Source organism: Neomonachus schauinslandi, chromosome 4 (assembly GCF_002201575.2).
Source record: "Neomonachus schauinslandi chromosome 4, ASM220157v2, whole genome shotgun sequence".
NCBI classification, from domain to species: domain Eukaryota; kingdom Metazoa; phylum Chordata; class Mammalia; order Carnivora; family Phocidae; genus Neomonachus; species Neomonachus schauinslandi.
The window spans coordinates 56,527,487-56,550,462 of NC_058406.1; the positions used below are offsets into that span (position 1 = coordinate 56,527,487).

Here is a 22,976-nt window from a genome sequence, read left to right on the forward strand (position 1 = left end):
TTTTGAGAAATTTTAGAGGACTTTGGTCAGTTGTAGCATATTTATATCTCTGTCTCTTGAGGGTCAAATTTCCTAGGCTTCTAAACAATTATTTCTGTTCATCTCTTATGGATTTTACATTTCATTGTTTTGTCGACTAAAGTTCATTAATACGCGGAAGTATCATATTCACTGCCAATGCCCCTTCTTCTTCCTCTCTTCCTCCCCACTCTCCTTTAGTTTCTAATGGCCATGGATAAATCTCTTCTTTTGATACATGTAGATTCCTCAGTTGTTAAGGTAGCAAATTATTCAAAGCCTAAGATTTGACACTCTGCAATTAATTTGAAAATTTTTGTGATCACACTCTGATTCATAAAGAGGAGAACTACTGATTAAAACCTTTATATCCTTGATAGGTCAAGTCCTCTACGAATCACAGGGGTTAAGTAAATGCAGTCTATTGTGTGTGTGTACTTCTGCTTCCATGAGCTACAACATAGCTTCATATTAACCTTTCCCAACCCATGAAAAAAAATTATTTGCACATTTTTGGCAAAAAAAAAAAAAAAAGCAAAAAAACCTTTAATATCTATTGAATCTATAGCTGTGTTTTTTCTTTATGAGTCAGTTTTTCCTCCAGAAACACTTTTTGAACTTTCATAATTATATGAAAGCATAAAATACTATATTTTATAATATTTAACCAATGTGTTCTGAATTGTAATAATAAGAGTATGTGATTTTTATTTGAGATACAGCCTTCCTAGAAACCAATTTCTTACCATCAGCTAGAGCCAGGATTTTTCAGAATTTTAAAGAAAAGCATATTTCATAAATTGAAGTTGCAGTTCCCTTAAGACAAGTTCTATTTTGGGGTCTACATTTACAACAGCTGAGACTGTCAGAGTCATTCACCTTCATCATTAAAAAGCCATATAAAGTACCTTTCTCTTCTAAAGTTAGAATATTAAATGTTGGCCTTGTAGACTAACTTTCTAAGTCCATTAAGGTTTATGTCCAGAGGTGTATAGACTAGGTAACCAGTAAGACAAGGTCAGATCTTAACACTATGAAAAACCTCCCATACTCACTACTGTTCAAAATTACTTGAAAAGTTAAAACTTTTTTAAAAACCTATTCTGGATACTTTTGGAAAACAAAACCATTTATGACTTGCATAAAGGCGGGTTTTTTAAAAATGGGGAAGAAAAATGAAATGGCAACAGGTCATGCCTATTAGCAACACCTGGCCAGCCCTCTCTAGATTGCTTTGGTGCAAACGTGTGTGGGTCCCTCTGTGATGCATGAGTCCAGGAGGTTTGTGTCTGACTCAAGCACACCCAGATATCGGTGTCTGAGGAAAGCAAACATATATTCTTTGGAAAAGGCTGCAGTACGTATTTTATTGCTCTGTTGTGAGATGCTCTCTAGAGGGTGGTGCTAGGGGAAAACCATTGTGCTGGTCATGAAATGTCAGACATTAGAAAAACACACTCAGACAGTGTGTTAGTAACACCTAAGTCAGTAACTAGATTTTAGCAGCTATTACTGTAAAGAGCTAATGATCCTGACTTGGAGATACCAAAGGAAGTAGCCCCTGAAAGTTACTAAGAACCATCAGGAAGCCCTCTAGTTGGGACCCATGTCCACTACTGAGAGAGAACAATAATTGGAACCATTACCACTAAGAGCCACCACTGGAAAACCACAGATGAGGTAGTAGAGACTTCCCAGCCTTCTTCCCATACTCTTCCCTGAATAGGAGATGCAAATCCTCTTAACTGCTGGGCATTCAAGGGAAAGATAACAAATGTTGGCCTTTCAATATACTCCAGATTGAGGGTAAAGAAGAATTTCTGGACAATAAATTTAGAACAATTAGAGACTCAGAAACTCTCAGTATGGGTCTTACTGGATATAAAAACCTTGGATCTTAGCTCAACTTTCAGATTTTCAACAATTATGGTAACATTGATTGACACTACACTGAATGCCATCCACTGTTCTAAGTGTTTTTGTATATATATACTCAGTCTAATAACTATGAGGTATTGCCATTACTATACCCATCTTACTGATGAGGGAAAGTTAAGTACACAAAAGTTAATTAACTTGCCCAATTTTTTAATGGTGAACACAGGCTAACTCCAGAGCTATGCTCTTACTTCTTACACTATAGGGAAGGCAGAAAAAATGCAACCCCCCCCCACCCCCAGCCCAAAGATAGCCACATCCTAATGCCTAGAATCTGTGAATATGTTACATTACATGGCAAAAAGGACTTTGCAGGTGAGTTAAAATTATGGACCTTGAGATGAGGAGATTATCCTGGATCCAGGTGGGCTTCCAATCTAATCACATAGGTCCTTAGAAATACAGAATCTTGGGCGCCTGAGTGGCTCAGTTGGTTAAGCGACTGCCTTCGGCTCGGGTCATGATCCTGGAGTCCCTGGATCGAGTCCCACATCCGGCTCCCTGCTGAGCAGGGAGTCTGCTTCGCCCTCTGACCCTCCCCCCTCTCATGTGCTCTCTCTCTCTCTCTCTCTCTCTCATTCTCTCTGTCTCAAATAAATAAATAAAATCTTTAAAAAAAAAAAAGAAAGAATCTTTCTTGACTATGATCAGAAGGAGATGTGAATATAGAAAAATGGTCAGAGATAAATACAACTGCTCGCTGTGAAGATGGAAAAGGGGGACTATGTGTCAAGGAATGTGGACATTTACTAGAAGTTGGAAAAAACAAGGAAACAGATTCTCCACTAGAGATTCCAGAAAATAATGCAGCCCTGCCAACACCTTTGTTTTAGCCCAGTAAGACCAGTTTTGCACTTCTAACGTACAGAACCATAAGAATAAATTTGTGATGTTTTAAGCCACTAAATTTGTGATAACTTGACAGCAGCCCCAAAATACTAATATATACTGCCTTGTTGAAAAAGAGTTACTGAGGCATTTTCCTTCCTTGGGCAAAATGGTTTTGCTATAACCTTAGGGGTATAAGTTGTTTTGTTTGTTCTGAATGTATTACATGGTAGTTTATCCCACATCTAACACTCAACCAAATGTTACAAGAAACTGAACAGAGTTCTGCAGAGTTATAAAATTGACCAGATGCCATGATATGGATCTTTGATACATACATGATGGCTTTTTACCAACCAGTGGGAAGTTCCTGTTCTAATGTTCAGAATACAAATAGTCTGATTCCTCACCAAATTCTGTCATCAGGGCCAAAGCATTCTTTGAAATTTCAGAATAAAATGAATTTGTTGAGAGGGAGACTAACACATTACTACCTGAGCTTTTCCAGAACTGTACCAAAGTCATCAATATTCATCGTAACAGATACCACAAAATGGGTTCAGAGGTATTTTTCTCATATGGCCGTATGTATATACATAAATACAGTGAAAAATCAGGGCACTGGCCTTTGCAGGCAGTGTTTTGGGAAACATTCCACCTCCATAAATTCTGAATGCCACAGACCCTTATCAAACATAATACTCATTGCTATCTGCTTCAACTAATGTGTCAGTATGCTGCCTGATAAGATATATCTGTATATATATAGAAAAAAAAAAACTATACCAGTGGGCAGTAGCAGTTTCTTAGTTGAGAAAATGTATTGATTGAAAAGAAATATTAAAGCTTTAGAAAGCAGCAATAAATGCTTTGGAAGACTCAGGCCACTATAAGAGTAAACTTCAAAGCAAATCTTCAGTGGGTGCCTGGGTGGCTCAGTCGGTTAAGCATCCAAGTCTTGATTTCGGCTCAGGTCATGATCTCAGGGTCGTGGGATCCAGCCCCACGTCAGGCTCCGCGCTCAGCAGGGAGTCTGCTTCAGATTCTCTCTCTCTCTCCCTCCCCCCTCCCCAGGCTTGCTCCCGCTCTCTCTAGAATAAATAAATCTCTAAAAAAAACCAACAACAACAACAACACAGCAAGTCTTCAAAACAGCGGTTGAATCCCACAGAGCTTTGTGATGGATGAAATTAAACCTGCCACGTACATTACACTTGTATTCTGTCAGCAGTCAGGTTGTGGAGCATTACAAGTTCCTTCCAGCATTGCAGATACAATGGTGGTAATTTAGCTCCTATGGTCTGGATTCATGCAAACATTATTAAAATGGTTCCCATAGAATAAGCTGAAGAAAGGCGATCAAAATTAACTAGGTAGCCCAACGTTGACTGCTGGGATAAAGAGAACAACTTCATCTCCAGCACCCAGAGATGTAGTGGCTTATTTGGGGCAAGGGCATTCTGCCTGTTGTACAGAGACCCGGATAGCAAAGAGGGGGACTAACAGAAGGACCAAGCATATACAGTTTCCTGGACTGATGGCATGAATGTTATGTGCCCAGTGTGTAAAGGGCCGTGGGGATTATATTTGTTTTCACAACCAGTGCCATTCCCTGGTCTGGTGGATTCACCATCGTGCCTTCTGTTACTGTCCTTTTCAAACAACCCGTTTTCTTATTCCTTTTGAATTGGCCATTTGTACAACTGAATAGACAAAAGTAACTAGCTGAGCATCACTCTGAATAGTGACACTGTTAACCTAAAATTTTTTTAAAGTTTTTATTATTATTTTCTTGATGTTATAAGTAGTACATAATTACTGTAGAAAAATTAGAAAAGACATAAAGCAAAAAGGAAATATATATATATGTATACATATATGTGTATATATATATATACATATGAAGTCTCATTCCCCAGTATAACCACGATTAATGTTTAGTAATATATCCTTCTAGATATTTTCCCCACACAAATATGCATATAAACATATTTCAGCAAAAATAGTATCATAGCATAATAATAGTATCATAGAGTATAATGTTTTATAACCTGCTTGTTTCACTAAGGACTAGGATATTTCTGTAACTCCCATCTAGGACTTTAATGATCACATATTGTACTATTGTGTGAATTTACTGTAATTTAGTTAATCAATTCTCTGTTATTAGACTTTTAGGTATGGTTTGTAACTTTTATTATTACAAATAATACTATGATGAACATATTAGTTCATCATATGAATGTTGCAACTTGTCTAGTTACGTCCTTAAGGTAAGTTCTAGAAGTTGCATTACTGGTTAAAAGTTATGCAGTTTTCTAAGAATTTTGATGGCTGTCCATAGTTTCATTTTTAAATGGGAAGAAAAACAGATTAAAATCAGAAAGATAAAAATCATCTGACAGCTTTAAATTAATAACTTTCATAAAGATCTGAAATGCTAAATGAAAATACACATAGAAGTATTTCAACTAGGGCCTTCTTGTTAAACCATTCACACACACATACATAAAGTTAATGGGTTTAAGTGAGAGGCGTTAAGTTTACAAATCAACAAATAAGATGATTTCCTAAATAACAGGCAATGACATTCCAATATTATCTTCTGTTCAATTAATACTTCTTAGGAACTAAAAAAAAATAATGTCAACTGTATTGAGATATCATCTTTATTATTTAATACATATTGTTATGTAAATTATTTATATTTTTAATTTTTTATAATTGTTGGTTTCTTGACTTTTCTTCTACTATATTATGAGCTCACTGAAGCCAAAAATTATATTCTCTATATCTCTATAACACTAGTAATCGAGTCCTAGCATATGGTAGACATTCAATAAATGCTTGCTTTATATAAATGATCAACAAAATTAATTTGACTTTTTTATAAAATAAATTAATCAGTTTCAGGATTTGTAACTACGTTGGCAGAAACTTTATGTTTAAAATGCATATTGGAATTTTCTTATGTTTAATTTGTTCATATATGTTTTATATTAAAATTTCCAGTAATATACAAAGTAATACTGATTGAAATAAACCAGTATCTATATGTAATTCTGATACGGTTTTACAAGTGTACACTGAATTTACAACCTGTCAAATAGAAGACATTTTCAATGAACAATAACTTAGGATGATTTCTGAATTATATAAAAGATGGTTTAGTACCATATTTCAAATTATTTAAGAAAGAAATTAAGACTATGCCATGAAATTAATTTATAAATCGTAAGTGCACTTTAAAAACAAGATCAGCTTTTGTTATGCAAGTAAAGATGTTGCTTTTCTTAAACTTGACTTGAAGAGTGGTGCTTTGCTTAAAAAATACTATAATAATCTTTGACGCTTACATGTGTAAACTGTTTTTAATCTGTTTTCATTGTTTTCTATGTGAATGAAAATTGTTTAACTAGGCCTAGTTCTTGATAATACAATCCTAACCTCTGTTACTTCTGACTTATAGGGTATCTTTGTTACTAGGGTTCAGCCTGATGGACCAGCATCCAACCTGCTGCAGCCTGGTGATAAGATCCTTCAGGTAAGAGAGATAAAAAGCACTGCTTTCAAATGCCGCACTAAAACAGATATGTAACCATGCTATTGAGTGACTTGAATTAAATGATTGGCAATAAGCCCTTTTCACATTTCTTATTTGTCTTTATTGGGGTGGGGGTTAAGAGGCAAGTCGGAAACAAATTCAATCTGATATAATCCTATAAATTCCAGTATTTGGCACATGGTAGATGTTCTGCATATTTTTGTTTATATGAATATATTACCAGTATGAATTGGTAATATAAGAAGAATTGAAACATATAAGAATCTATGCATAGCTATCAGGTATAAGTAAGAGTAATGGAGTACTGAAATAGGGTATCTGTGTGACTTTAGATGAGGAAGAAGGGACTGGTCCATATTTAATTTCTCAACAGTAAGCTATACTGTTTGACTACTGTGAAATGCATGGTTATATCTCCCTACTTCCCCATCTCAGATACTTGAACAGAAGTTTAACTATATATAAGGTGACTTATTAAAATGTACTGTCTGATGGAAAGGCTTTTTCCCTAACTTAAAGCTCTGTGTAACAGAAAAGGGTCACTCCAGTACACAGTTAAGTAAATGCTTGGTATAACCATTTTGCATTCTTTGTTCTTCTCTCTGAATCCACTTCTGCTTAATCATTTCCTACATCCCGGATAAAGGCCCTTAAGCATCATTGATTTGTTTAAGATTCAGTATTTTGACTTATGACCCTGAAATTTCCCACTATATAGCTAGCTGGAACTATCTGAAATTACAGATATTTAACCATTTGGAGCAATTATGAAATGGTTCCACATAATATATTGAAGATATAAGGACACTGAGAAGAGAGGACATGTGGGAAAGGAACCTTCTAGTTAGACTAGCTCTGCAAACAGTTATAACAATGCAAGGACCCCACACAACTCAGCTCTGAGGAGATTGTCTATCTTTTATTTACTGAACACTTTCAAAAAGTTCTAGAGAAGTAGAAACCCTCTATAACCATATATACATATATTTATATGTATTATATGTATATATAGCCTTAATATTTTATTCTCAGAAATATTTTAAACTAGCAAGCTCATGAAAACTCAAGTTTTCAAAAATGTTAATTCTCTGAAGACTATGGGTTGCTCGAACCCATAGCAATGTCACAGTAGAAATAGCATCCAACAGATTTGAGTCCATTCCGTGTAAGCAGGAGACCAAGCCAGCAGTTGATCTTTAGAGTTAAAATCTTGAGACAAAAAAGACCCATAAAATAATCTAAATTTATTTTTACCATTTTGCTATGGAAGTTCTATGTGTTTTTTATCTCCTAACTGGCCCTTTGATCTTAAGCATTTTATATCATGTCTATGGGACTCACAATTATTATGTGTAAAATGAACTGTGGTTTATATTATATCTGAAGTCCCCTCAGCTTAAAAATTCAACTGTTCAATAATTTTATAAATTTCCATGAAAAACGGTCAAGAATAAACTCACAATGTAATTCCTTAACACTTGGTAAATGCTGCTGTTTAGCAAAGGAAATGGCTAGTTTTTTCCTCTACTCAATTTCAAAGAAATTATTTTGAATCTCTGAGTCTGAAAAACAATGCAGCCAGTTAATCTCAGATCTCTGATCTATTTGAAAGCTATGCCGGTTAGAGAAGCCTTCCATAGCTTGAGACAAGGTTGGGAGTGGCCTTCATCCATGACAGAGGTAGCAAAAGAAAGACTTTTCTCTCTGGATTCAGAAGATATGTGTGTGTGTATTTATATATATATATATATATGTTTGTTATATGTTAAAATGTTATGTATTCATATATCTATAGACAGGTGGTAGATGGTAGATAGATGATGATAGATAGATAGATAGATGATAGACAGATAGATAGATAATCAGTAGATGAATATAGATATCCTGCAGAAGGGAAATGAGAATTCAGTTAGTGTCTAGTTGCAGGGTTAGAATACTCTTTTCTGACTGTGTTGTTCTACAAGGATTATATGTGAGGACATGAGGGTTGAGTATTTCTAGTCCCTCAGAGGTATACAACAACAGCAAAGTGCACCAAGGAATCAATTTCTAATGCAAGAAGTAGGAAGGAATTATAAACACAATCTGTTAAAAGCCGAGAGTCTGCAGAAGAGCTGCAACCTGGGTAGGCTCTTCGCTCCACAAATGACTATGAAAGATGTAACGTTCTATTTTTGCTCTAGAACTCATTTGTATCTAGTACAATAAAATCAAAGTCCATTTTCAGCAAAAGAAAAATGCACATAGACTGTAATCAAATAAATTACTATATTTACAGTTTCACTTCTATGAGTTAAAAAGCACAAGTGGCCAATTACACTTTCTGAAAGAGATAAGAACAGCTGATTCTAAACTGATATCATTGCCAGCATCAGATGCTAAGAGGGCAAATTATATTTTTGTCTATAACACTATCAGCTCTTCATTTAAAGAACACTGGAAAAAATGAGTTATCTCTCATTTAGAAGATCTTAAAATATGTCCTCACAGGAGCAAATTTGTTTACAAGCCTTGATGACAATGTAACAGCTTAGAAAATCAAGGTAAAAGGAACAAAGAAATAAACAACAACAACAAAAACAACATATGAGCCCCCTAAGTGATGGCAGTTAACAGCAAATAGCAAAAGAGACACTAAATAGCAAAAAAGATACACGTTTCCCAAATCTCCCCCAAGCCCCAAATTTATTATAGAAGAGCTTTCTCTTTCTTTGTCTGTAACTCTTTTTACCCACTACTCTCTTCTTACTCTGTTATGGGATCATGAATATGTTACTGGAATTACATAAAAAGGTGTGCATTAAGAGATAATCTTAATTAAAACATATTCACATGATGTTTCTGTCATTTTACTGTTCATTTTCCCAGAATAAATACGCTATAATTAATGAACATATTCAAATGACCTACTGTATTTAGTGAATCATGTTGCTTTAAGACCCTGTGGAAAAGGAGCTAGCCGCCAGGCTGGGAGAACTCATGGCTCCCAGCTTCACCCTCCTCCACAAAGTCAAATCTAACAGGGCAGAGAGAGAACAAGTGTAAGCACGTGCATCATAGAAAAAATGTTATTAGATTGAACCATGTGAATTTGCCAATATTTGACCATTTTTGAAGTGGTAATTTCGTTGGTTTAGCATCATAGTTTCTTTTTTCTAATGTTCTTTCCCGTTAAAATATTCAATCTAATTTATTATACATTTTAAATTCAAAATATATTAAAATATAGAAAATCTATTAATTATAGTTACTCTGTTGAAAAGATGAATAGACTGGAAAAAAAAAGAATATATTGTACTTGATAGTTAACAAGGTTCACAGTTATAGCCTAACGCTCATTTGTATAAGTATATTACACATTATATTACATATTATATTTATAAGTATAATATTCTATTCTATCACTGTAGTCAAACCCTATCCTCTTCATGTACCTGTCCACTGCATTTCCCAGACAGGAGCCTAACTTTGGCAGGAGAAGAGAAAATAAATGATTTATAGATACTTGTTAATGACATGCAGGTTTTACCAGTTATCAAAACAGAGTTTTCTCATAAAGGCATACTAATATGAAACCTATTTGAAGATTATTTCATAGTCTCTTCTAGTGTACCATAATTTTAAGTGTTTTCCAAAATATATTCCTGGTCGATGACCCTATCTCTAAGATACCAAATTGAATAATCAAAAGATATGATAATTCAAACAAATCAGATATTTCCCCTTTTTTTCTAGTCTTAAAAAATCTTGGTTCTACAACTCATATAGACAAATCAAGAACCCACTCTGAATGAATAAGTCTATGAAATTTTAGTCAGCTTTTGGTAGGTTGTTTGGTTCAGAGTCCCTTATCAAGACAAGAGAGCTTACTCTTGATGGAAGAGGAGTTACTCCAGGCTTACCAGAAAGGAGAAAGGAAGATGAGTCCTAGGAGCACTAGCTGTGGGCTAGCCTGACAGCAGTGCTCAGGAGCAGAGGGGGGAAACTCCTGTCAGAATGAGTGAGTGTGGAGTTCAAGGAGAGAATACTGGAGAGGGAGATCACAGGCATAAAAAAAGAAAACCCTAGGATTTTAAGGTTTTGCCCTGAGTTGGAGAACTGAAACCTGCAAGGGGCTTGGCATGGGGATGAAGGTGGGGAGGAGGTACTAAGATACAGCTTTCAAGGCTCAGAATGTGAGAAGAAAGTTTAGATTTCCCCCAAAGTCTATATGAAATACCCACAGCTGCCTGAATCTACTGTATACAGATAGTGCTATATCTGTATTTGACCACTGGATCAAGCCTTCCTTGTCTGAATGGAAGTTTTATGCTTCTTTGAATGACCAGTAGGTGTGGTTAGCTGCTAACAGTATTATCTTACCTAGCTAAAGCTTATTTGTTCAACAACCACAAAGCAAAGTGCTTCTGAGAAGCCATAATTAATGTCACAAAGTCCATGCACTAAATTTCATGCCTTTACTCTTAAGAAAGATTTTATTTCATACTTGGAATCTTTTACCTAGCTTTCCAGACCACCAAGAGGAAAGCCTCAGATCCAGGCACACTGCCAGAAGCAAGAGGTCAGAACTGACAGTTTCATTGTCCAAGAAGAGAGAGAAACTTCCTTTAAAAGACAGAAACAAAATTCAAAGAGTACAGTAGTTATTCAGTATAGAAGATAGAGTGTTTCCCAATGGCATTCCTTACGATATCTTTTTGGAAAGGAATTCCTTAGTTGAAGAAGTTTCGGAGCCACCTCAGAGTCTGTCCTTTGTTTCAGGATTTCACAATGTATTAAGCATTTCAGAACCTGAGAAATCTTACAAACTTATATGTCCCAACATTTTTAACCATACAGCCCTCTTTACTAACAACATCAATTAACTACCTCCACAGAACACACTTTGGGAAATGTTTCTTATAGAAGCATCTAAATGGGCCCACAGCTTTATCCCGCAGTGTTCATGTTCATAATTATCATCATGAGTCATTTGGAATGGGTTAGAGTATATTCATGTCTCTGAATTTTTAAAAATTTCTCCCAAAAAGGATACAAAAAGTAGAGTGAGAAATTTTTGTTATGGTTACAATGAAGTATGGGACTCTTAAAAAAATAAACTTAAGCTATTTGGAAATTTCACTAAAGCATTTCCCAACAAGGTCAAATGAGTTAATGCTTTTTTTTTTAGTTGATCTTATTTGGTAGTTGAAAATCAAAAACAGGGCGCCTGGGTGGCTCAGATGGTTGAGCGTCTGCCTTCGGCTCAGGTCATGATCCCAGGGTCCTGGGATCGAGTCCCGCATCGGGCTCTCTGCTCCTTGGGAGCCTGCTTCTCCCTCTGCCTCTCTCTCTCTCTCTCTCTGTCTCTCATGAATAAACAAATAAAATCCTAAAAAAAAGAAAAGATAAAAAAAGAAAATCAATCAAAAACATCAGAGAGGTTGGGGGAAAGGTGGGGGGAAGGGGTCAGTAATCACATAATTCTTAATGTTCAGAGAAATTACTGAAGAATAAGATTTTTTAATATAATTTGATTAGAAGACAACAAAAAAATAATTTTTTAAAATGTGTATGGTTTTGTACACCAGAGTGTCACCGCATATCTTATTCAATTTATGAAATTCAGTACAGTGAACTAATAAAAGATTGAGTAAATACATATTGCAAATCAAAACTTTAATACTATACAGAATAAAGAAAAGAGGAAAACCAATAAAAACAAGTTAAGTTCATTAGACTGGCTCTAACTTCCATAATTTGGCTGAAATAAAAGTAACAATTAAGCAGAGTCTCATTTATACCACACAAGTTATCTACTGTTGACAGAGGCTAAATGACTTATTTGAGTTTCTTCCATTATACAATACTGATTTTACTGGAACAAATTTTACTGATAGCATCATATTCATCACATTTTCTATTTATATGTTTGGAAAACATGTATTAAATACCCACTGTGTAGGAAGTATTGTGCCAAGCAATGTGAACAATGTAATAAAGAATGGCCTTACATAACCTAGCCCAGGAAGTAGACATGCCCAAAATTACCTGAGCAGAAAATGAAAGAGGAAGAGAGGAAAGAAGGTGACTTTCAGCATTTGATAAAATCAACTTCCAGTCTGTCTTCTTTTTTTTTTTTTTGCCATTTATTTTTTTATTTTATTTTTATTTTTTTTATTCTTATGTTAATCCCCATACATTACATCATTAGTTTTTGATGTAGTGTTCCATGATTCATTGTTTGTGCATAACACCCAGTGCTCCATGCAGAATGTGCCCTCCTCAATACCCACCACCAGGCTAACCCATCCTCCCACCCCCCTCCCCTCTAGAACCCTGTTTGTTTTTCAGAGTCCATCGTCTCTCATGGTTCGTCTACCCCTCCGATTTCCCCCGCTTCATTCTTCCCCTCCCGCTACCTTCTTCTTCTTCTTTTTTTTTTTTCCTTAACATATATTGCATTATTTGTTTCAGAGGTACAGATCTGAGATTCAACAGTCTTGCACAATTCACAGCGCTTACCAGAGCACATACCCTCCCCAGTGTCTATCACCCAGTCACCCCATCCCTCCCACCCCACCCCCCACTCCAGCAACCCTCAGTTTGTTTCCTGCAATTAAGAATTCCTCATATCAGTGAGATCATATGATACATGTCTTTCTCAGTTTGACTTATTTCACTCAACATAATACCCTCCAGTTCCATCCACGTCGTTGCAAATGGCAGGATCTCATTCCTTTTGATGGCTGCATAATATTTTAAGAGCAAGTTTTCTAGTCAGCAGAGACCAACATGGCTACACAAGCCTCCTGAAAATGAGAGATTGATTTTGCAGTTCTGTTAATTTTGCAGTTTCTATTTCTCTTAAAAGAAATAAAATATAGCTTGTCAGGGAATTGCTTTGCAAACCAAGGTAGGGAATTCATTTGTTAGAGATGTTCATTCAACATACTTGATAAGAAGAAAACAGGCATCCTAAAATCAGACCAGATAAATAAGTAAATGTCTTCAGGATTACTACTTATTACCAGTTCCATGCCCAAATTTTTAAACAAATAATTGACAAAGTCTGTAGTTGAGTCTATTCTAGCTTCCCATGTCTTTTTTGAGCCAGAATTCATGAAACATTCAAGCTGCAATACATGTGTGCACTTAAGATAGAAAAGATATTCTTCTCTGTGTTTAATTCTATGAAGATTTTTTTAATACTGCAGTAAAAGCCATTAAGACTTCAAACTTTCTCACATTTAAAAAGTGCAATGTAAATTTTTCATGGGAACTCTCTAAGAATTTAAAATCTGTGGTTCAGATTTTTGATAGAAAGGAAAATTTTTCAAATGACTTGGCATAAAGTCAATGTAGTATTGACCATGCAGTATATTCAGCTCCAAATATATGCCAATATTTAATGAGAGTACTCTATCAGATTAAAACTCTGAAATGAGAACGAATTCCAGGTAGCCAATGTGAAACATAATTATGATTATTGAAGATTCCCACTGTTCCTCATAATGTCTGACTGTCGGGATCAAACACCATGAAGGCTTGCCCTTGTAGCTCTAATATGGTTGCTGTATTTTTTAGTTTTCCCTCATTTCAAGAGCTATAGGCTTTCAAAGATGTTAATGTATATCTAATGTACAAAATACATATGTACTGCCCCTTTAAATGTTTGTCCCTGAGGGTGAGTTTCAATCAACCAAAAATCACACACCTAAGTCCCTAATCCCATTTCTTTTTTGGATTCTAAAAGAGTTATGCTGTCCTTCTTATTGGATAATACCACCAACCTTGTGGCCAAGCCTTCTTAGCAATTAGTTTTTAAATTTAGAACTTTGAATAATAAGGATACAAGAAAATTCCTGGGAGAATTACAGCATCCTCTGTAGAATTTCTGTAGTATAAACATCCATAATTTACCCATTTAACAAAACATTTACCAGAAGGAAATCAAAGATAAATCTTGGAAGGAACAAGAGGATGAAATCCAGAAACCAAGTAGACTTTACAGTAAATTGATGAACCATAATTGCAAAGCTCTACTTTTTGTTGTAATTGTAAATACAATTTCATTAGCCCTCCATCTTTTCATGTCTAAATCATGCAAAGGGACAAGTAAAAAACATTTTATGGCACCAATGTCAAGTGGAATTTTTAAAAGGCAGGATATCTTCTAGAAACAATATCAAGATTATACAGTAAAATGTTCCTTTATACTTTCAAATCAGCTAAAGCCAGAAACCCATTAATTATATATTCTTGAAGCATAAAATTTTCAGAATATCTTTACTTTCCTGAATTTTTTTCTTATTAACTTCATTTTAATTTAATAAGCCATTTCATTTATATCTCATTTTTCATTAAATTGCTATTTCCTCTAAAGTGCACACATTTATTATAATAGACTGTGTTTATATAAAACATATATGTGACCAACTGTGACAATGTATTTTATGTATTTAAAATTTCATTCTTCAAATCATATTTTGTACTTATAATACACGTATATTCAAAATATCAAATGCACAAAGGTAGATTATATGCATTTACTTTTCTTTTTTTTTTAATTTTTTAAAGATTTTATTTATTTATTTGAGAGAGAAAGTGAGCGAGAGAGAGCACACGAGCAGGGGCAAAGGGAGAGGGAGAAGCAGACTCCCCACTTAGCAGGGAGCCTGACGCGGGGCTCGATCTCAGGACCCTGAGATCATGACCTTAGCCAAAGGCAAACACTTAACTGACTGAGCCACCCAGGCGTCCCTGCATTTACTTTTCAAAGCATCATTGGATTTATACCCTGCAATCAATCAATATTGCCCAGTAGTGGCCTTTACTTCCTCAGCTCTTCTTCTATTCACACACATAAGACAACCACAAAACGTTACTAGCTGAAATATTACTATTCTTCTCATATGCATTTTAACTGGAAAAGCCCTACACAAACGTAGTAACATAATTTTCTGATTTCCTGTCTGAAGTGTCCAAGATGTTAGCCAGATAGCCAAATAAATTTTAACAATAAAGTTCCCTTTGCTCTTGAGTCCTAACAGTGGAAGGAGAAGGTTCTCTCGAACTGAGATTCTATCTCCTTCAAACACCTCTCCCAACCCCTCTGTCATTGTTTCCCCCGGCATCAGGCCTAAACCAATGTTCCATGTCAAGAAATGGCTCGGGGCGCCTGGGTGGCTCAGATGGTTAAGCGTCTGCCTTCGGCTCGGGTCATGATCCCGGAGTCCTGGGATCGAGTCCCACGTCGGGCTCCCGGCTCGGCGGGGAGCCTGCTTCTCCCTCTGACCCTCTCCCCTCTCATGCTGTTTCTCTCTCGCTCGCTCACTAAAAAATAAATAAAATCTTAAAAAAAAAAAAAAGAAATGGCTCAATTCATATTAAAAATTGAGTTCATTTAATGAACCTAAAACATTCATTAACAACCTCACAACATCCAATGAAACAAATTGTGCCAAGTTACTGAGTTGACTACTGTAACATAAATTCCCACCTAGTCACTAGTTCTATGAGTTTGGACATCTCATGCACTGTCTCCAATCTTCACATTTTCATCTTTAAAAAAAAAAGAAAAAATAGAGTTAACTAAACAAGAAAAAGAAAGTCCCTTCCTCTGACATTTTGTCCTTCTATTCTTGTGACTTAAGGAAAATTCAAGAAAGTAATATTGAAGTAATATTAATAGTAGGAGGTAACATTTGATTGGTTTATAGTGTGCCAGGCCTAAGCACTTGACATACATTAACCCATTTAATAAACTTTCTAAGATAATGTGCTTTCTGATCTTTCAGAGTTCTCCTGGTATTTTGAAGTCATTACCAGGCAGTCCCTAGTTGTGGCATTTTAAATAGGCCTCTTGAGGTTTCCCAAAGCTCTAGTTTTTAGATCCAAAATATTTCTGGGGACTAAAAATTACAGGTAGAGTCCTAGTGTTTATTTGACTCAGTGATCTAAGTTATCAACCTGCTTTATTTCCTTCTGGGAAATCAGCTATATAGTTTCCAACTGTATAACTCTCATTTGTCGCTTATAAAGCATGAAAACTAAAAGCTGATGGTTTAAAGCAATATTAAAAGCTGGTTTATATGAGGAATCTTTCTAGCCTTGAATCAGAGCCTGGACCGTGGTTCGGAACATCTTGAAGCCTGTTTTGTTGGAAACAGGCCCAGATACAAGGCCAGACTTCAGGAGCTATGCCTTTTCCCTGCTTTTTTTCCTCTCTCTTGCAGAAAGCTAGGGTTCACTGGGGCCACTGGAAAATATTTGATTCTCTTGGATTTCCTGCTACTTTTGTGAGCACAGTACCTTGATCCCCTTCCTGACGACTCTTCCCAGTTATCCTTCTGCCCGGATCTCCCAGGAGCCCTGCTGTCCTGTTCTCTCCCCTCCGCACATCAGTCCCGTGAGAATCCCTGTTCTTCAGTTCAGCCACTGAGCTCGAGCCAGTTTTCTGCCATCCTCCTGCAGGAAGGATTAGGCTCTGCTTCACCTTCCCCTCCCTTACTTCAGACAGATTTTCCTCAATGCCCAGGGCAACAGCAAACACTATCTTTCAGCTTTGCTCTACATGTCCCAAGCTGCAACCCCATCTTGCTCCCCTGGTTAAATTTCCCTTCTTTCACAATGCTCCCTTTTAAATTTATTTTCTGATAAATCTCTCAGCATTCCTTGTGGTGAATACCAAATAGCAGTAAAACCTAACTTCCGTCGCTAATGCTGCCACCCTGACCTCCTTCCTGAACCCCAGTCTCTTGTTTCTAAATATATGATCAACATTTCCCTTGCATGCATTGCCATGGCCTCAAACCCCATTGTCTTCCCAACTAAGCTATTTCTTCCTTTCCGTTAATGGTATCACAATCTGATTCTTGTCTGTTTCTTCTACCCTTGTTCAATTAAATGACAAATTTATAGATTCTACCCTAAAAGTTTTCTCCTTTTTTAATCCATTTCCTCTCAAGTTTCCTGGCACTGTCCTAGCAGATAGCCTGACTTAGTCTTTCTGTTTTTGAGAAAGAAAGCTCACATATGCCTACAAGAACCCAATTAAGCCAGAGTTAACACTATAATAAGAATGAGAGGTTCAGCATTTCTGGAGATTCTACTTTAGGACTAAATGTTATTTCTACCAGTATTTTTGGAATGACTTAAGTTAATCCTGATAGGAATCTGAATGAGAATTAAGGTTTTGCAAGCACTGTAAAGAACAAATTATGTCAGGAGGTGATATAGCAATAATTTTAAGGGGAAAATATTCATTATTTTATCATAATCACTGAAATGTCAGTTCAGATCAATGGAAAAATTGGGGTCTTATTATTTCAGTGAAGTATTGAGAGAAATAATAAGAGCGAATATTATGGTATGGGATAATTCAGCCCTGGATGTGTGGCCTCGATCAGTATCTTGTCCTCTCTGAGGTGTATCTCTTTCACTTACAAAATAACAGGATTAGCCTAGATATGCTTGCTCTCACTCTCTCATTCTCTCACTCTCTTACTGCCTCTTTGATCTCTCCAGAAAATTTCTGTTTAAATATTTCACATATTGGGCTATCCCTCTTGGTTTTAAAAAAAAGAATCTATAAACTAACCCCACCTCCTATCAAGCCCCCCCCCACATTAGCGTATTTTTATGGTTGGTTCCTGTGCTAAAGCCTAGGGTCTAAGTTCACTGTTATTTTTATTTTTAAATTCTCATAAAAATGATTACATACCTAGATCATCTTAAAACTCTTTTCCCTACATGGATTGTTGAAGAGTTTACTTGAAATAGCCAACTGTTCACATGTCTAGGGCTGGAGGAGACTCCAGGCTTGAGCGAGACAAGGATTGTGGCCCTTCTCTAATCACACTCTTGCCAGGTGTGAGTACGGGGGAAATCTCACCAGGTGTGGGTACGGGGGAAACTCTTGTTATTGACCTTGGAGAAAACAGCTTCCCTGAAAATTTTCCCTCTTCCCTTTTCCTCCCACTGAGCTACCCTAGTACTTTATCTCTTCTGATGTTAATTCAATTCAGCAATTGTTGAGTGCCTACTACAGGGAAGGCATTTTCTACATTATTTTTAATTATGTCCATGGCTAATTTCCCCTTCTGGATGGTCACCTCTTTGAGGGGAGCCTTCCCTGTCTCATCTCTTTCTTGCTCCTATCCCCAGTGCCAGGCACAATGCCTTGGGCACAGTTAATACATAACACACATTTTTGATTGAAAAAATGAAAGAAAAAAAATGGTGGAAATGAACACCCTTTTTTGAAGACCTCTTGATAAAAGTATCATTCAAAATTAGCAGCTATGATTAATTTGCTATCTGGGTTCTGTGCCACTTATGCTCTTAAAATTGGTATTATTTTGAGACTGGCCGTTCCTAAAACCAGGAATGGTGAGGTCTAATGGTGGACAATATACCATTCATGATCTCCAAATCCTAGAGCATTCCTTTTCCCTGAAACACTAAGATACTGAAATTTCAAACAATTCCCTGAAAAATCTTGGTGGGTTGTGAGTTCATTGCAATTCTAGGTTTCGAGTCTTCTGATAGAGAAATCTGAGCACTCACAAAGTTATTTTTTTTTTAAGATTTTATTTATTTATTTGATAGAGAGAGACACAGCGAGAGAGGGAACACAAGCTGGGGGAGTGGGAGAGGGAGAAGCAGGCTTCCCGCGGAGCAGGGAGCCTGATGTGGGGCTCTATCCCAGAACCCTGGGACCATGACCTGAGCTGAAGGCAGACACTTAACGACTGAGCCACCCAGGTGCCCCATCACAAAGTTATTATTAAGGACATTCAAGAACTCCATTATTAAAGTTAAATTTAGGAGCACCTGGCTGGCTCAGTCAGTAGAGCATGCAACTCTTGATCTCAGGGTTGTGAGTTCCAGCCCCATGCTGGCATCGAGCTTACTTAAAATAAGGAAATAAATAAATAAAGTTAAATTTAATTCACAGTTCAGGTATGTTTTTTGGTCAAATTGAAGACATTAGGTAGTTAGTATATTTCTCAAAAATACAGTGGAATAAGGATACATTTCACCGAAGTTTGCTATTTTCCTGATGTCAGATACAGATTGAGAATAAAAAGAAGAATGTACCATATGCTGTGTTCTCTATCCCACATCTGACCAGAAATAACATCACATGGAACCCAATTGTCTGGTTTTAACTACAACTTAAGCAAGAAATTTGGGCTGTGAAACAAACCCAAAGTTCTACCCAACTACTGTTTCCTGCCACTGAAACAGCCAATGCCAACTTTAATAGGCATCTCCATTAATTAAATGTTATTATATATATTAAAGGAGATATGTATATATATGTATATGTATATATAGAGAGAGAGAGAGAGGAGAGAGAGGAGGGAGGGTGGGAGAGAGAAGGATATTCTTCAATTCAAAACAAATTTATACTTCTAGTTATATGGGTTTTCATGGATTCACATTTCTGTGTCCTAGTATTTTCCTTGTTAGATGTACTGTGGTTTAAGAAATGCAATATTTTAGGACCTTCTTTTTTTTTTATCATATCATTAACCAACCAATTAATGATAAAATATAGTGATAAAATATGTGTCAGATGACTTTCATCTAAGTTATAAAGACTATACAGTACTGCGATCTGCTGTTTTAAATTTTAAAAAGCCAAAGACAGTGAGATATTGAGTGGTTAGTTGAAATATTAACCATATTTTAAGAAAGCATTAAAAAAGTAAAACAACAAAGGCAATGGGTTCCCAAAATTAGTATCAGTCAATTGAAAACTGAAAACGTCAATCAATTAACCAGCTCTATTATCTGTGCTTTGCCAAGTAGTCAATTTGACTGACTCTTCCAAATCAACTGAGTCCCAGATGTGAGGAAAATAGTTACATAATTGTTAGTCATTAAATTTCCAAGAATTATTCCTACCAAGTCTCAGTAAGGTTGCGTTTTATTTGGGCCTTAATGACAGTGAAGTTTTATGGGATCCACTTCTTTATATATTAATAGTAAAAATCATTCCAATCAAGAGAATCTGTAACTTAATGTACAAAAAAAGAGCACTCACAACAGAGAAGCGTGTGAAATGTCAAACAATAACCAGTTGAATCCCAAAATTGTAACCTTAGGCTAATTATGCTTAAAATGGATTTTGAATACATAGACTGATGATTCTTAAGTAGAAGATGGCAGACATTTTCACTATTACTAATGTCAGTGTGCTTTACCTCTGAGGGGTGGATCTCTTAGGTATATTGGATGCCATTGAGAACCACTGGTATAAATAATGAATATACTTGCATTTAGCAATGGGGGAAGTAAAAATGATCTCTTTAATATAAAAATGTAGGGGCGCCTGGGTGGCTCAGTCGGTTAAGCATCTGCCTTTGGCTCAGGTCATGATGCCAGGGTCCTGGGATCAAGTCCTGCATCAGGCTCCCTGCTCAGTGGGGAGCTTGCTTCTCCCTCTGCCCCTCCCCTTGCTCATGCTTTTTCTCTCTCCCCCTCTCTCCCTCTGTCTCCCAAATAAATAAAATCTTTTTTTAAAAAAAAAAGAACGTAAAAAAACAAAAAATGTATAAACTAAGAACTTTTCAGTGAGTCAAAATAAGATCTAATAAGACTATAAGTGTGCAATCATGTGTGTCATGAGTGAAATATTTGACCTTGATGATGGGATTAAGCTATCAGAAATTATATAGCAAGAAGGCAATGGTCCTGTGGACACTTCCAAAACATCTCAACTAAGTACCTGCAAAAACAAAACAAATCAAAAGAACAACCACAGAACAACCACCATATTTCAAATGTATCTACCTGTTATTCACCAGGTTATCTCTATGATCAGCACAGTGGCTAGGACAGTCTTAAATAGGAAATACTAGGTGCTTGTTAAATATTTGTTGAATTAATAAATTGAATCAAAGCTGGGTGAAATTAATCAGTTGTTTCCATAGTTAGAATTTTATTGTGAATTTTAAAAACTGATAGCTTTTGGTTGCTCAATATTCCCTTGAATCTTACAATTAGAAACAATGGTGAGGTGACAAACAATATCTTGCATTGATCGCCCTGTTTTATTTGTGTGTTTACAGGCAAATGGACATAGTTTTGTACATATGGAACATGAAAAAGCTGTATTACTACTGAAGAGTTTCCAGAACACAGTAGACCTAGTTATTCAACGTGAGCTTACTGTCTAAATATTTTTTATAAATAGTGAAGATACATCTTAGCCAGACCTAATGTTCAAAAATAAATTTATACATAGAAACAAATTTTGCCAATTGCTGGACCAATGGCAAACATTAGTGCCAAATGTATAATACTATATGTTAGCACTGATCATCCTTAAAAATGTTAACTATATAAATATGATGTTCATGTGGTTATGTATTAGTTTTAATTGTCAGCCTCTGGCTGTGCATTGGTGCAGTTTTGTTTTTGTTTTTGTTTTGTTTTTTTTAATCAAATAAGTTTCTTCTCGAAGTGGATTTCATATAATTTCGGAGCACGGAAGCACATACAAGCTCTTTACAAATTCTGCTCTCCATCAAAAACACTGCCTCAAAGTTGTATATGCCTTTATATAGAAAATACAAATATAAAGAATTGTAATTCCCATAAAATATTTCTAGCACAGGTATATGTTGGCATATATACAAAAAGAATATAGAGAAAAACAATATTTTCATAAACTAAACATCTCGGATTGAGAAAGAAACTATATCTTAAAATAAGACTTTACTATATTGAATCTTTTTCAATAAAAAATTACATGATAATGCCTTATGAAAGTAACTGTACATATGGTATAAAGTGTTTATATTTGGTTCCATATTCATTTGCTAAATTCTCATAACACAGAGTGAAATATTTCATAAATTAGCCATTTATCTCTGGGACCGGACTAAAAATAGGACAAACTAATTCGTTCAATGCCTTTAGCTAATTACAATACACACAGAGTTAAGAAACAGACAAAAGGTCATTATAGATAAATCTTTTTCACCACAAATTTAAGCAGTGAATGATGGGTGGCAGGAAAGGTATTGCTTTATTTCTTTCAAGTTTATGTTGATTATAAACTGTAGCCCCTGTGATTTCTTTACTTGTAAATGTGGAATTTATTTGTGTGTTGCTTTATCTAATTTGCTACTTTTAAGTAATTTAAAATGAGTTTTGGAGATTGATAAAATTTATCATTAAGAAAGACCGTTGTTAGAAAGTTATGGTGGATGATTAAAAAACTTTGGTATTCAAATATGAAACTTCAAATATAATTTCTCAGAGCTGTGGTCTACCTGTATTGTTAATTTCAGTGCCTGTTTTGGGGGGCAAAAATAGAGAAAATACTTTTTTTCCAAAAATGTTTTAAAGTATAAAATTATGGGTTCTGTCTTATTGAAAGACAAGCATAGTTAATAGAGAATTCATTATTTTTACATTAGAATTGTTTTCCTCTATAAATGATCAAAATTCATTTTATAATCCTTTAAAATACTTCTTTTATATATTAGTCATTAATTTGATTAGAATATTAATTTGAAATTCCAGAATAATTTCCCAGAGTTGGTTGTATGCATGCTCTCTCATATTTCCACATAGCTCTTTATATATATATATATATATATATATATATATATATATATATATATAT

General features: G+C 35.5%; 1 protein-coding gene across 2 annotated transcripts in view; it reads left to right on the forward strand.

The window, feature by feature from the left end:
- Window positions 1-21,809, forward strand: part of LRRC7 (leucine rich repeat containing 7) — a 410,462-nt gene extending 388,653 nt beyond the window's left edge. Inside the window, exons 25-26 of one of the 2 annotated variants that reach the window (XM_044914052.1) lie at window positions 6,254-6,328; window positions 21,412-21,519. In XM_044914052.1, the coding sequence (XP_044769987.1) occupies window positions 6,254-6,328; window positions 21,412-21,519 (183 nt within the window). Of the gene's footprint in view, window positions 1-6,253; window positions 6,329-21,411 lie in introns of both variants that reach the window. The other variant, XM_044914051.1, reaches the window with a different exon arrangement.
- The last annotated feature ends 1,167 nt before the right edge of the window (window positions 21,810-22,976 follow it).